Here is a 16,405-nt window from a genome sequence, read left to right as displayed (position 1 = left end):
CACGCCCAGTTTTTCAGAGTGACCAATCCAATACCTGAAACTTTTGGAGGGAAAAGTTTCTTTGTCTCCGCTCCGTCACTCATTTGCATACTTTATGGTGAAGTCAGGAATGGATAAAGTTTCAATTAAAGTATCGTAGGCTCATATTATGTACTTGGATGACCACATGGCCTACACTATTGCTTATAAAAGTAAAAGAGGATCATTTTGATAGTAGAAAGAGAAAGAGACAGTATGAGAGGAAAGGAAACCGGGTATAGGCAATTAAAACATACATTCTTATATTATAAAACATGGTTCTGTTTCATGAAAACACAGAACAACAGGTCATGAGTGGTAACACAACCATAAAAATATAAAGGCAAAAGGGGAATCCATATACAGGTGTTGGGCATGGGTCAGGGAGGGTTTTACTATTGTTTTATTGAAACTTGAATCAAGGAACTCTCCTTATGTGTGTGTGTGTGGGGGTCAGGGTGAGCGTTTCCAGACGCTTTGGGTGTGTGTGTGTGTATGTGTGTGTGTGTGTATGTATATGTGTGTGTGTGTGGGTGTGTGTGTGTGTATATGTGTGTGTGTCTTCAGTCAGAACTTTGGTCATCCCCCGGTCCAGGCATTGATTTGGTTTAGATTAGGGAATTCTTGTTGACTTTTAACGGCAGTAAAACTGCTAGCCGCAGGGTGAGTTGCATGTTAAGGTAACAAGTTGATGGGAAGTTCCAGGGGTGTGAGGCTGGGATATCAGTACTGATGGTCTGCAGAACTCCAACATTCATGGAGGCAGGATTCCTCCTTCATCTCCAGTCTTGTTGGGGGGGTCATTGGTTATCCAGAGCCACCAGACATCCCGTAGCCTGGCTTCCATGAGTTACAGCATGTAGGTTGAGTCAAAATGAAATAAACTATAAGCGAAATAGGTCAGTTGTGAGCTGCGTAATGGTTAATTGAGTTTTTGAGAAGGATGCAACGGACCCCATGAGCAAGTGAGCCGACCTGGAGACGCTACACTGGTCAGACGCAAACCATTTAAACGGCACCTTTCATACATCATTCTGTAACCGTGGAGACATCCCGGTCCCTCAAGTTGCCTGGCAATGAACCTGACAACACGTTCAGGTTCGCTATATTGTCTTTGACGATAAAGTTGTAAACTTGACAGCCTCTTTCTCAAGTGTCGAACACTAATGTGAAAGTTGTCAATCACTGACAGACACAGAGCAATTTCAGCTTGAGTAAATCCCTGATCAAAATAGAAACGAATTCGTTCGTCCATGCTGATTTTGCTTTTGTCACCTTCCAGTAAACACGTTATATTAAGTACACAGTCGTGATCACATCACAAGAAAACATTCCGATATCACGAGAAAATTAAGTTGAGATCACGAGAAAACAAAAGCAAAAAAAATATCACATGGCCTCTCTGGGCTTCCATAGGACAGTGCAAAAACAGGAAGTACAAAAAATAACAACATGAGACAGGACACATAGCGGCGAAAGAGAACATGTACAATGAAACAAAATGAAATGAAAACTTGAGACCTGTGTAACCCAGGTATCTGATAACATACCTGTAATATCAGTGGCGGACTGTCACGGGCAGCAAGGCCTTCTCTGCTGGCCTAAACAGCAGTGATCTGAATCACTAACTTGCATATTAATATATTTAATATATTTTCCATGAATGTATATTAAATTATTCCCAATAGTCTATTCTCTACATTTCATAGCTTTTCTCTTGGTTGCGCTGCTTCCAGTAGTGTATATTTATGATAAGAACCCCTATGAATTTATGAATTTATCCAATCATATTTAAGCCAGTGGCTGATATCATTTGTTGCCAGGGTAAAGGAAATCTGCCTTAAGGCCTTCAGAATCAATAGTGCAGGCGCCTGGAGCTTAAAATAAGTGGCATTGAAATTGTTACCTTAACCAATCAGATTTCGAGTTGGCGACACTGGGGCCATCTAGCAGGCGTACGATTATGTCAGCAATTTCCCGTCCATTGATTGGATAATTGGAGTAGTCAGAGACAGTGAACTGCACAACCTAAATAAAATACAGTAATACCTTGACTTATGAGTTAAATTGGTTCTGTGACTGAGCTTGTAACTCAATTTGCTCCTATATTAATTAAATTTCTCCATTAAAATGAATTGAAATGCTATTAATCCATTACAGCCCCCCAAAAACCACACCAATTTTATTTGTTACGTGTTTGAACAAGAAAAATGTACTTTATAATTAACAAATAATGTATAAAAAATAATAATACATAATAAAAAAGAATGTAAAGAAATAAACTGGTTTTATTAAGTGTATTTACCGTGAAGCTCAGACGAAGATGCCTGCGGAGGGGGAGGAGATTGGCGGAGGAGGTTGGCGGAGTTTTTCATTTCGTGCTCTATCACTTAACTTAACTTACTCGCTACACACTTAATGCTACAATGAATTGCTAAATTTAACTTACACACTATGCTACACTTTATCGCTGAACTTAACTGCTACTTTAAAAAAAAAAAAATTTTCACTTCACTTAATCTTTTTCTCCACACTTTCCTCGCTTTCACTTGCAGGGAATTTCAATAAAAACCTGTCCAAGAAGGTTTGTTTCTTCCTCCCTCTTAAAATGTTTGGAAAATGAGTGAGGCAAGTGTCGTTACACAGCGCCAACGCACGACCTGGAGAGATAACCATGTGAACTGACCGCTCGCTGGGCTACCAAGTGGCGGTGGCGTAAGCTCGCTCGCTCGTAACTCAGATCTCGGCTCGTATCTCGACCGAGCGACGGCTTGTATATTAAGTTGATTCACTCGTAAATCAAGGTTTCACTGTATATATATTTTAACTCACAATGGCTGACTGAGGAGAAGAAATTGGTTTGGTCACAGACATCCTTACAAATGAAATCTCCACAGAGGATCCATCAATGAACAGCACAGAATGGCCACCCGGTGCTCTCCTGAAGTCATCAACCATCTTTTTAGTCTTGTCCACATTCAGGAACAGGTTGTTGGCCTTACACCAGGCTGTTATATGTTGCACCTCTGCTCTTTCTCCTCTGCTCACATTACTATGTTAAGGTAGCTATATGACCTATATGAAGCTATATGACCTATATGTTAATGACTCAAAAGGTTAAATTTTCAATACTAGAAGCTCTAAAACAAATATTGTATTTCTTAATAGAATGTTTCATTTTTATGACTTTTATCATAAAAACCAAAAAACAATCTGAACAAAAAGAAGACAAAGTTCAAATCTTGAAAGATTTAGGTTTAGAAACCAGAACAGGTAATGAGAATTCCAACCAAATCCATAGTAATCGCCATATTTGTCATTTTATACCTAGATGATTGATAAAGTTGAGCAAAGCCAGGTGCACTGATGTATGCTATGATATTTTCTAAAAACCTTGGTTGTTGTTGTTCCTAGCTACTGCCACATGGTGGCAAGAAGTCCTTGACTGAAAGTATTTCAGTGAAAGTACTTAAGCAGTACTACATCTGCTCCCATATTAGGTATCAGATGTCTCACAAAAAGAGTGCTGATCCAAGCTCCTCTCCATATCATCTTATCCATTAAGATGTGGAAGGAAAAAAGTGATCCTAGCTCATTTAAGCTTGAGCACTTCTCTGTTTCTCAGAAACAGAAGTTGAGAAGTTTGATACAAAGGTATCATGCATCGCAGGAGGTCAGCAAGGCTGTGCTCCATGTGTTCAGTGCTGTGACGAAGGAGACCCTGCCTATTATGGGAACAGCATGTCTGCTGCATGTCATCTCTGTCTCCAAACGTAGGTCTCTGGTGTCCTTGCTATGTGGCCTGCCAGTCAATGCCTTCACAATGTCTACCCAGAGTGGGGCTGAGCTGGGTTGTTATGTTATAATGAAGTTATGTTTAATTTTTACTCATTGTCTTTTATTTATGGTAGGAGATACCCTTTGTCTGGACACTTGGGATGGCTGGACAAAGTTCTTGAGAGACTCTTTTCAAGGACACAAGAACAAAGTCTTATGTCATTTCTATAAGGATAAACCAATTCTAAGGTCTGAGTAAGATATAAATCCAATCCTGTTACTATGAGTAGATGTTTTTCATCAATTTATTTATTATTTAGCATTAAAAAAATCAGCTTACATTGCTGTCAGTGCAACAGGTTTCAGAAACATTTGGCTCTTTATGTTACGACTGCTCATGGACACCTTGAAATGGCCAGTTGGCTAATAGACAATGGCATGCATTCTCACAATCCTGTGGGTGTCCACCCTTCCCATGTGTGGTACTACCAAATGGACCACCCTGAGTCCATAAAAATGTCCTGTACATGCTACTGTAGAGGCTGGTCTAACTTCACATTCTGAAGATTCATCAGTAGGAATATATTAAACCAAACCTGTCGAGCTCCCAGCTCCTTCAGATTGTTATAAATCATCAACACAAAAAAATCTCATCTTGGGTCCAAACTGTACACTATTGTCACCTTCCATGGTTTTGGTCTGTCAAAATGAATCTATGTTCAGAACAAAATCTAGATCATCAAGGTTAAAAGGGGACTTCTTAAGACATCTGTCCCAGCAGATAGAGGTCCGTTCAGAAGCAGAGTGGGGGACACACTGCAAATTGATGGCTTTCTTTGTCCAGGATGTCCCCAGTACCTAGGGGTTCTGTGTTCAAAGGAAGCGTGTGGGTCAACAAGTCATCCTGTGGGTTTTAGGCTCTGACATCACAGCTCGCAGTCTCATCCTGTCCATGTCATCACCCTGCTGTCCTATCATCTCACAATGCATCAGAGCGACTACCGCAGATGCTTCCTCTTGCCCCAAACAAAAGGACAGGGAAAAAGACTAATTGGAATAACGGATGTGGCAGGAAGAAGCCAAAGGAAATCCTGGTGGCTGAAAATACTGATCGCAAACTGGGTGAATGGAGAAACAGAGGTCTCCTGGCCCACATGTTTCAAGATACAGGTCCCAGACCTCTCTTAATTCACAGAAATCCTAAATCAGAAAAAGTTCTCTGCTCTTCATTGGAGTCCTTCACACGCCATTGTGGACAAACTCCAAGAGAGAATGCAATATACAGCATGGCTATCTCCAAGTCAGTAATACAACTTGTGAAGCCATGTATTAACACCTATCAACACAACACAAATCAGTTTCATATAAAAAAGGTTCATAAATCAACTGAGACCACGTTAACTTTGTTTTCATGTCTATCAGTGCCTTTGTCGAGAAGCCCTGGCTACTGCAGTTTGCTGTTGCACAAACCCCGGCCCGTAGAAGCATCCAAAAATCCTGCAAAGTTAACTAAAAATGCAAATTTATCTGGGAAACACCATGAAGACACTCTGAAGGCTGTGATGGATGTTTAAATGTGACTTAGGATCTGCTACTTTTACACCCTGAAACAATTATGTTTAGCTTGTAGCTACTGCACATTGTCATGTGTTAATGTCTTGCACCTGACAAGCTCAGAATATACTGAGGTGACTTTGAAAAAATAAAATAAAATAAATAAATGACTGATTTTGTATCAGATCATATGAGTGTATACACAAATACATAAAGGAAACATTAGTGAAATATTTGTTGACAGAATTTCAGATATGGTTACAAACAAGTGATAAGCAACATGGTACTGTACAAACTGCACTGTAAATAAATTGCAACCTGAGGATACAATCACAGCACATTTACACATTTATTCCTGGTTCTACTAGTTAAACTCCCAGGCTACTAGCAGCTTCCAGCTTACCTAACTAGTCAAGCTTGTATTTCAGTATTATTTTTCAGCTGGCCTATTACAGATTTCTTTAACTACGTTATTAGTGACTGATCAGTAAATGACAACATTTTCTGCCCTACTGTTTTTTTGTTTTTGTTTGTTTTTTAAGTAACTTCTTACTAGCATTTACCAGCTAATCAGGTTTAGAGCTTGGCCTGTATTTGAAGAGCTGGTACCTGGTCACAACAAAATGGATTTATTACAGTATTGTCAGGTATCTTATGAGAAATAAGTGACACTGAATGGCGAATTGGATTTCCAGGACATATACATAGACAGACAGGGAATACTTTATTGTATGTTATTATGTAAACTGTGTTTCTTTTCCTTTTTCTCTTTCTGTTCGCAATGTACATTCTTTAAAATTGATATTTTTTATGTCCTTCACAGTAGACACTTACAACATGGTGTTTTCCATCCACTGCATATACCCACTTTATTCCTAATTAGGGTCACAGGGATCTGCTGGAGCTAATCCCAGCACACACTGGGTGAAAGGTTGCCAGTACATCACAGGGCCACATATAGACAGACAACCACACAAAGTCCCCTATGGGCAATTTAGAATGTACATGTTTTTGGAGGAAACTGAAGTACACTAAGTAAACCCACACAGGCACACACAAAGTCCACACAGAAAGGCCCAGGTTCGAACCTGGGATTCAAACCCAGGACCTTCTTGCTGTGAGGCAACAGTACTAACCACTAAGCCATCGTGCTGTTTCCAACATGGTGTTTTCTTTACACAAAATAGTTTCACGTGGGTTTGTTTATTTATCTATTTTTAGTAAGGTAGAAGCATTAAACTCCCACGGAACTATTTTTACTCCAATTTGTTTCTAGCCGGATTCTGTTGCGCCGCACGCGCACAAGATCATGTGACTTTGCAAAAGCTAACATTGGCAGGCTGACCAGCTGTCTGCGTTCTTTACAAATAATTTTCTGTTCGATTTTAGGAGTTCTATAAAACAGGCATCATGTTGTTAGTGTTGTCTGACGAGCATAAGGAGCATCTGGGCTTTTTAACTGACGTGGACCCAGCCGGTGAGTAACGTTAGCATTTAACTCTGTTGCTACTTATCAAGTGCTGGTGTAGTTACCTCAGGGCTCCAGCAGTACACATTGATTTAATAAACATGAACAAAATATTAAAATAAGCATATTGCGCAACTAATACAGCTAGAGTTCTATTCTGTTGTAGTTGCACTTTTTGTAGACGATGTTATCTATAATTATATTTAAATATTAAAAGCACCTTTCCTAATTTTATTAAACTGCTCATAGATTCCAGTCACTTTTCATCTAATCTTGTTTTTAATATGAAGCCTGAAATAAACACTAGTCTAGTAGGTTTAAAATAATCTTATGTAATCATATTCTACATTTTATATTAATTGATGGCGAAAATAATAATAATAATGAGAATAATATGGACCCTTTAGTTAAGTTACACAGACTCCTCAGTTCATGACCCACAGGCTGCAGTTTTTAGCACAGAAATTAATTCATTATTAATTCATAATTCATTCATCTTGAATGATGAATTCATGATTCATCTAAGTGCTTAGCAATGTAAGAAACTTGGTAACTAAATGACTTTTAACTTAAGGTGTATTATATAGGATCTAAAATGATCTCAACACAACAGCATTGGCCTAGGAGTCAGCAGGTTTGCCACACATTCAGTGTCCTGTCTGGAGTTTGTATTGTTCCTCTTTGCTTTGGGGGTTTTCTTCCCCATTTCAAAGCCCATCATCTTAGGCTGATTGGCATCACTAAATTGTCAGTAGTGTGTGAAAGGGTGTGTGATTGTGCCCTGCAGTAGGTTGGCACCTTGTCCAGGGTGTCCATCTAAGCCCTGTACGATAAAATCCAGGTTCCCCTTTAACCATGTGTACAGAAAACTACTGGATTGAAGGGACATTCTTCTGGGTCTGTTCTTTTCTTTTTAATCTGTTTGCTTGCTGTGTGACGTGATCTTGAACATGATCTTCATGCAGAATGTGAACTTGCTTTTCCAGTTGTTGGTGAGTTTGGCAGAATTGCTGTGGAGTTCCTAAAGAAAGGCTCAAACCCTAAAATCTACGAGGGGGCAGCAAGTAAGTGGTACTGTGCTCAGGATCGAGTAACATGCAGTGATCAGAATTTGCTCGATTTGTTTTTAACTCTTTTCCATGTGTATGACTTGTCTGTTAGGAAAGCTGAGTGTCCCAGCAGAGACTGTGCAGCACGGCGTTGAGGGACTGATGTTTATTCTGACTGAAAGTTCCAAGCTGATGGTGAGGTATTTTACATTTGTAATGTCCTGGGGAAGAACTATATACAGTATGTAAAGAGCTTCTGCCGTTTTGTCTTCCCGCAGATCTCTGAAGTTGACTTTCAGGACTCTGTTTTGGTGCTGGGTTTTTCAGACGAGCTCAATAAATTTCTGCTGCAGCTATATTTGGAAAACAGGAAGGAGATCCGTCAGATTCTGAGTGAACTTGCCCCGTCTCTGCCCCACTATCACAACCTCGAGTGGCGGCTTGATGTACAGGTAGGGTTTTGGATGTGTCAAGTGTTAATAATGACACAATTATTACATTTTAGACAAGAATCAAACAAAATAAAATTGTAAATTTCCCATTTGGATGAATAAAGTATCTATCTATCTATCTATCTATCTATCTATCTATCTATCTATCTATCTATCTATCTATCTATCTATCTATCTATCTATCAAGTGATGCTTCACAAATAAAACATGTGGTCATTTTGGTGTTTCCTGTTCTCTTCGCAGCTGGCTAGCAGGGCTCTGAGACAGCAGGTGAAACCTACAGTCACCCTGAAGCTTCATCTGGAGAGCGGAGACTCTTGGAGCGCCCGTGTTCTGCAGACAGACCCTGCTACACTGCTGCATCTCATCCGGGAGCTGGAGCGAGCCCTCGCTGAGATCAAGAGCAGCCACTGCCGCAGAATCCTCCGCAACATCAAATAGGATTGTATATAAAGTGGACACTAGATGGTGTGAAAGGTCACCTTAAGCAGTTTACAGGAGCACATTCTGTTCTGCATATTTTACAGCAGCTTGAGTCAGGTGTGCTGTAACAGGAAATACTGGAAAATGTGCAGTTTAGGACCCGGGCACATGAACTCTGATTGAAGTATTAGATATAGCTTAGTTCAGTTCAGTCCTTTGGTGTCATCACCTGAATGTGAAACAGCACTCACTTAAGAAAGGTATGAAATGTTAGAGCTGGAGTGTTTATGGATTATTTGTTTTTTGGGGTTTTTTTTTGTCATTTGTTCAATTATTTGTTATAACATTTTGTCAGTGTTTTTCTGGAAAAATACATATTTTGGGACCATTTCATAACTCAATGAGGCTAAAGAGTCAGATTAAGTTTCATTTTCACATTTAATAATGTTTAAATAAAAAATCTGTAAATCTTAATTCTAGTTTATAAATTAGTAACCGAGAACAACTCGCTGAATTCTTACAGATTTTTTAATAAATGCATTAATATATCTTTGTATTCTCTTTTTACATTTTGTCCTGGTGTTAAATCCTGCATATCTGGAGAAAGCTCAGGGTAACATTCATTTAGGGAAAAAAAAATGAAGGTCACATGTTATCTCATGGTTAACGTTAGAAAAAGTTTCTTTGAATTGGGATAATGATTAATTTACTAATCATTTGCTAATCTTACATAGGATAGAAAAGTGCTAGAAAGGTTATCGGCGTGAACGTGCCCATTTCTCAGCCGTTTTGTACCTATCAATTCCACTGGAACAAAAGAACAAGAAGCAAAGGTATGTAAAAGGACACAAAACTCTTCCCTGTGCCAAATTCTCAGCAAGGTTCATTGCTTTACATACACCCACACCAGCCTTTAGACCAGGGGTGTCCAATCTTATCCACAAAGGGTTGGTGTGGATGCAGGCTTTCATTCCAACCAAGCAGAAGCTACACCTGATTCCACCTGCTTAATCAACTGATCTTGGCCTTCAGTAGACTTGGGTGTGGCTTCTTCTCGGTTGAAGTGAAAGCCTGCACCCACACTGGCCCTTTGTGGATAAGATTGGACACCCCTGCTTTAGACTATTGTACTTAAGCTGGTTTGTAACCGTGGTGTGGAAAAAAGGATTAAATCCACACAGGTGTTAGACGGTTAGTGAGAAATTACTGTATAAGAGACACATGCCACATGTTTGGGTGTTTTGTTTTTAGACTTTTTTCTTTTTTGGCTTAATTCATGTTTACCCTTATTCCATCCATCACTGTTCTATCCCATTCTATCCTACACAGGGTTAAAGGGATGGTCTGGTTGCAGGCTTTTATTCCAACCAAGCAGCAGCCACACCTGAGACTGCTGAAAGCCAACATCCACTGATTAAACAGGTGGAATTAGGTGTGTCTCCTGATTGATTGGAACGACAACCTATAATAAAACCAGCTGTTTGCCGATAAGATTGGACACCTCTGATTTAGATCAGCATACAAGGCATTCTTTGGGGTGGAGGTGCAAGGCAATCATGCTAGCCACCATATCCCCCCTCCATTTGCCCATATTGTGTTGAACACTTAATTGATATTTACACAACCAGAAAACACACTTTGATCGATTTTAATCCCAACCTAATAAATGCAGAAAAATCATTTATTTTAAAGAATTATTAATATTAATTTGGATTCCATATTAATCCTACTAGTGTACTAGCTGGTTAAATCGTGAACATGGGTTACTGTGGTGTTTCTGTACGTGTTCTTCCTCTGACTGCATGGTTTTCTCTGTGATCTCCAGTTTTCTCCCATTGTGTGTTAAATGTACAGATCATGGGCTGTGACCAGCTGGATAAAGTTTCTAATAAATTTAGAGTCTGTGTTAGAGTCATTTAAAATAGTCTTTAATAGAAATCAGTGGGCTGTAATTCACTGGAGAATTTGAGCTAGTCGTTGAAATTCTACTAGGGAGCAAAATAGACCTAAAACAGAACCAGAGAAACAAACCCAGTAAACTCCACTACCAAGAGGTCCTAATGGCAACTCATTCTTAACTAGCGGGCTAATAGAATTATATATAGTTACAATGAAATTATTTTCAGTTCCAGGTTGTAACACTACAAAATGTGGATGTTCAAGACAGGGAAATGTTTACGCAGTGACTGTATGGTTAAAAACACACTGCACAGTGTTCTTTGTGATACAGTTTTAATTCAGTCACCCTTCCTAATAAATAAGATCATGTATATCAGACACGCCTATTGGAAACAGGTGCAGAAAATCAAGTACACAGTCATGTGATCTCCATAGACACAGAGAGGCAGTAGAATGGGTCACACTGAAGGTCTCAGTGACTTTCAGTGGCACTGTCATAGATGTCACCTTTGCCACAAGTCACAAGTCCATTTCTGCCTTTCTACCCTGCTCTTGCTGTCTCTATACTGTGTGATCCATCTCACCCTCTTTATGTGGAGCTGAGGCTGCTTAGGAGCACTTTCAGCCACAGATTCATCCAGCAATGCACCTGAAGGTGTCTGGGGGCTTTTACATACAATGCAACCCATCACTAAACTGACTGAATCTCACAAACACACACACACACACACTCAACAGTTAATTGTCATTCCACAGAGATTGAAACTGTATATAAATATAATGCATTTACATTTTCGGCATTTGCAGAAGCCTTTATCCAGATTGACTAATGATTAGCTCATTTATACATACATGAACCATTGAGGGTTAAAGGCCTTGCTCAAGGGCACATGTGTATGTATATAGTGACAAAGTGTTAAATCATGCTAACTTACAGAGGCAGCTCTGACGTGCTGAAGCCTGTAGTGCCCATGCTCTGTTGCATCACTCACTACAGAGATCCAAAGTGCCTCTGGAAGCAACATCAGCATGAGGACTGTGTATCAGATCACTTCACAAAATGGCTTTCAATAGCTGAGCATCTGCTCACAAGCTTAAGGTCACTATGTGCAATACCAAGCTTCAGCTGGAGTGGAAACAATGGAAATGTTTTCTCTGGAGGAATGGATCAATACATTTCATTTCTGGCTTTCTGATGATGAATGTGGATTTGGCGGATGTCAGGGGATGCTGCCTACCTACGGCACGCGTTGTGCTGACGATAAAGTTTGGTGGAGGACAGATAATGATTTGGAGCTGTTTCTCAGGGTTTAGGCCCATATGGTTCTGGATAAGGAGTTTGCATGTTCTCCCTGTGCCTACATGGGTTTACTCCGGGTTCTCCGGTTTCCTCCCACAGTTCAAAAACATGTACATTAGGTTGATTGCTAATTCTAAATTGCCCATAGGAGTGAGTGTGAGTGTGTTTGGTTGTCTGTCTATGTGTGTGGCCCTGTGATGGACTGGTGACCTGTCCAGGGTATACCCCTGCCTTTTGCCCAATGTGTGCTGGAATAGAGTCCAGCAGATCCCTGTGACCCTAATTAGGAATAAAGCAGGTATAGAAAATGTATGGATGGATCTGGATGAAAAATTAATGGCAGATGGAACTTTATGAGATGACATTCTTTTAATGTATGCTTTTTCCTCTAACTGATCATTTTGCTTTAAATGATCATTGTGACAATCATTAACATGACCCATGTGTGTTTAATTTTGTCACAGCAAAACGGATCAAACAAAAAAATTACGAACAAGTTTTTCTACACAACTTTATTTGATCAATAATCCACTTGTTACTCAGGTTTGTTATGAAAACTGAAGTTTGAAGTTTTTGGGCGTGGGCTTATATATTCATATTCATTAGGAGCGGTGTGGCCTATTAAATATTCATAAGCTGTGTTGTTCCTAGGCTCCTCAGGCTCATTGAATATTCATGACGGAGTGCTGACACAGACGCAGTGGAAGAAAAGTAGAGTTTCCGAAGTTTCTGCTGGCCGGAGAGGAGCACGGACAGTGGGAAGGTTGGCTGAGGGTAGGAAAGGAAAGTTACCTCGAAACTTTTTCAAAAACCAAATGAGATGTTTTTCTTAGTTTTTCGTTAACTTTGTTGGGCTAAAATAGAAATAAGAGCCAGTACCGGAGGCCTAAAAGGTTTTAAACTGAAGGGGAAAACGGACCTCGTTTAGAAGTTTTCGTCAGTTTGTTTTTGTAAACCGTTACTTCGTTATTCATTTGTTTAGTTACCAAAATAAAATAAAATAAAAAACAAAAAAACAAAAATGAGCACCAACCCAGTTCAACCTCTACCGGGCCAGCAAGTGATCCATGTCGCCAAAGACCCGGACACGGACCTCGAGGCGCTCTTTAACGCTGTCTTGAACCCGCGACCGAGCTCCTGGAGGAAGAAACACCTGCCGGAGTCGTTCTTCAAGGAGCCGGACTCCGGTTCGCACTCGCGCCAGTCCAGCACGGACTCGGGCAGCCAGCAGCCACCGAGGCTCCCGCCGCAGCACGTGCGCTCTCATTCCTCCCCCGCGTCACTGCAGCTCAGACCCGCAGCGCTCGCGGCCGCCTCCGCCGCCGTCACCGCGAGCCCCGTACAGCACGCGCACAGCCGCCACCAGTCTTTCGATGTCACCGACGAGCTGCCACTGCCCCCCGGATGGGAGATGGCGTACACGTCCACCGGCCAGAAGTACTTTCTCAAGTGAGTGTCAGTGTTGCTTTGACCTGTGATGTGGCATCGCCGGCTTCGGCCTGCTGCGCGTGCCTTCACTGGGATTTCTGAGAAATGACCTCCCGTGAGTGAAGCGCTGTGATTTACTCTCTCTAAAAGAAAGGTGCCAGAAAAAGAGGTACAGTTAATGATTGCAGACTGATGGCCAGTGAACCATTCCATGTTGGTGCCACAGAAAAGTGCGTAATATTTCTTTCACCAAAATGTCCTTGTCTTTAAATTGAGACGAGCTGACTGTGGCACCAACCAAAATGTGAACAGATTTTTTTAATGAAACTAAAGAAGTTATATGATATTGCTCTAAAATTGTTTCTCAGAGCTGTCTAATTATGTTGCTGCTGCCATGAAGAAGTGCAGGATGTTTATACACCATAAATATGGAAGTTGTGAAGAAGATGGTAGTTAATGAAGAGTAAATGTATTGTACAACAACAACAAAAAGTCTCTGATGTTATTACTTTAAAAACTTTTCTGGACCCTTTCTTTTTATTTTTAGAATTTGAAAAAAACCCAAAAACAAACAAACCCAAATTTAAAATTTTATGATGACTTTGGTACACAGCTATGATTATCTTAGGTTCTTTCTGTATGTACACAGTGAGATGCCTCTCAAGCTACACTTCATATATCTCATGTCCTCAACACAATGTCTGTTTGAGCCTATAAATAATCACTGTAAAGATCAGATGGGTTGTAGGCTACAGCAGGTCTGTTGTGTTTCTGAGGAAACTGTGTTCATATCATTTCACACATCCATTAACTTTAATGTTGGATCACTGCTGGAGTACTCTCAGTTAAGCTGTTAACAAGAACGGGATGCTTTATGAAAAATGGTTTTGTTTTACACTTTAACCTTGACATGAGATTTCACTGAGCAGTGATGAGGTAGACTGGATCGAGGCAGGAAACATTCAGGCACTATCAGGGTGTGGGTCAGAGAAATGAAGAGGTGATTTCTATTCAGTTTCACAGGCCATGCTTTTCACAGAAATTCATTATCAAGACTCACCTTGATCATGTGATAAGGATGACTCTCTATCTTGAGATGCACCTAAAGTGAAACACAAGCCTGGCTCTGTGTACATAAATGTTTTGTACAGGCTCTGTTTAGGAATGAAGAGGTGGGGTGTGTGTGTGTGTGTGTGTGGTTGGGGGGTGTTAGTAAGCAGCACATCTTTTCTTCTCAGGCCCTGAGGACGTGGTGGTTATCTCAGTCAGTAGAAAGTTGATAAGTCACTTAGGCTGTGTTCAGCTCAGCAGGGTGTTTGCTGTAGGGATAGGATCTGTAAACTGAGAAGCTCCACCTATATCACACCCACAGCTTGTATCAGGGTGACAAAACAATACAATTAGTACAACAATACAATTAATACAATACAATACAGTTTTAGTCCACACTACAGGAATGGGTCAGTTAATAAGTCTTTAATCTATATTATGCTATGCTTCCATTCTTCCATGAACTCATCTGACTCCAGGTAGAGAGGTTTGTTATAAAGGTAGATCTGTTTGGTTTACAAGACAGATTTACAAGTTCAAAATTGAGGTTTACATTTTACAAACCTCCAATTTAACTAATAAACATTCTCATTTATAACACATAATTTTACACAAACACACACATTTGTATCATCGATGTTAGTGTATAAGCATATTCACTGCATACCTCGCAGTAAGTCTGTGGGGAAACCTAATGTGTATCCTCATCGGCTCATTGCTGCTCTCTGGGTGGTCCTGGAATGCAAATTTTCTGTATAACAGATGTATTTTGGAGATGTATTTTCAGGACATTGCTGTTTCCATATTTAATTTGACTACTGGAGACGTGTTACGTGTGAGGATAAAACCCCAAGCACTCATAAGTAGTTAAGGTTCAAGATTCAAGAAGGTTTTATTGTCATTTCAACCACATATAGCTGACGCAGTACATAGTGAAATGAGACAACATTTCTCCAGGACCTGGTGCTACATAAACATACAACATAAAGATATAAGGTATCTATATATATCTTATATCTATAGGATATAAGGTATAGCCCAGGTGGCATTATCATGTGGTAATAACATTAATAACTTTAATCTTGCATCATCATGAAACCAGTATGGGATTTTATGATCTGCTCTGGCGCATATCTCAAACATTGCATTGTCAGGAAGTAAGACTCAGAAGGAGGAATGGCCTCCATGTGGTCATCTTCCTGAATCTCTCCTCCTCTTTCCAAACTGACTCGTTGCGTTTTTAGGTGAACATGTTGGTGCCTGCTCGCATTCAGTTGGCACATCCACCATCAACAAAGCTGCAGACCTGGGTTTCCCTCCGCCCTGCAATTAAGCAGTCAAGAAGACAAAAGTCTGCCTGTCAGGGGTAATTACTCTCTCAGGTAAATGCCCAATCCCCCCCCCCCAGCAATAACCAACCAGATCCCTGAACCCCCCCCGTTTGACTCTGTACACCTTGTTTGCCAGCCATTTTTGAAAAAGCTGGTTAATACTTCACATGATGGTGCTATGCTGTTAGGTCATGCTTTTTACATACTTCCAGCTATATGCACAGTCAATAATTTTTACAATTGTCCATTACCTTATTTCCTTTGATGGACAATTGACTATAAGAAAAGAAGCAGAAAATGCTGTTGTCCCATTTTTATCCTCAGGAAGTAAGTATTGTCTGTAATATGATGCACAATCGGACGTAACGATACAGCGTTTTGCAGCATTGTTCACCCTGTTCACTTAAAAAATATCTTTCTCTTGCTCAAATTCTGTGTCGAAAACCTGTCTCCGTGTGACATCACACATTCACATGTCCTTACACCTCCCCAAACCTGTTTATGTTCTGAAGGTTTGTGTCCTACAGCGATGACTGAAGGAACAGCACTAAGAAGTGCAGGACAGAACAGCTCCACTAGCACAGATTTAACAAAAGGCCATGATGGTTATGAAATCACTGCAGCCAACAGCAGCTGGGTTTTCTGGTTCAGTGAGT

At 40.3% G+C, this 16,405-nt stretch overlaps 2 protein-coding genes across 3 annotated transcripts in view; both read left to right on the top strand.

Moving 5' to 3' along the window:
• Positions 1-6,638: 6,638 nt before the first annotated feature.
• commd2 (COMM domain containing 2) lies at positions 6,639-9,289 on the top strand. Its single transcript, XM_058400531.1, has 5 exons — positions 6,639-6,826; positions 7,804-7,881; positions 7,979-8,061; positions 8,145-8,318; positions 8,562-9,289. The coding sequence occupies exons 1-5, from the start codon at positions 6,760-6,762 to the stop codon at positions 8,757-8,759; spliced, it is 600 nt and encodes a 199-aa protein (XP_058256514.1). The 5' UTR covers positions 6,639-6,759; the 3' UTR covers positions 8,760-9,289.
• Positions 9,290-12,632: 3,343 nt separating this feature from the next.
• wwtr1 (WW domain containing transcription regulator 1) overlaps positions 12,633-16,405 on the top strand; it is a 39,745-nt gene continuing 35,972 nt past the window's right edge. Inside the window, exon 1 of one of the 2 annotated variants that reach the window (XM_058400529.1) lies at positions 12,633-13,389. In XM_058400529.1, the coding sequence (XP_058256512.1) occupies positions 12,962-13,389 (428 nt within the window). In that variant the 5' untranslated portion in view covers positions 12,633-12,961. The remainder of the gene's footprint in view (positions 13,390-16,405) is intronic. The other variant, XM_058400530.1, reaches the window with a different exon arrangement.

Source organism: Hemibagrus wyckioides, linkage group LG10, assembly GCF_019097595.1.
Source record: "Hemibagrus wyckioides isolate EC202008001 linkage group LG10, SWU_Hwy_1.0, whole genome shotgun sequence".
In the NCBI taxonomy this organism is placed as follows: domain Eukaryota; kingdom Metazoa; phylum Chordata; class Actinopteri; order Siluriformes; family Bagridae; genus Hemibagrus; species Hemibagrus wyckioides.
Note: the sequence above shows the minus strand (reverse complement) of the source record. Positions and strands in the feature narration are given on the sequence as shown.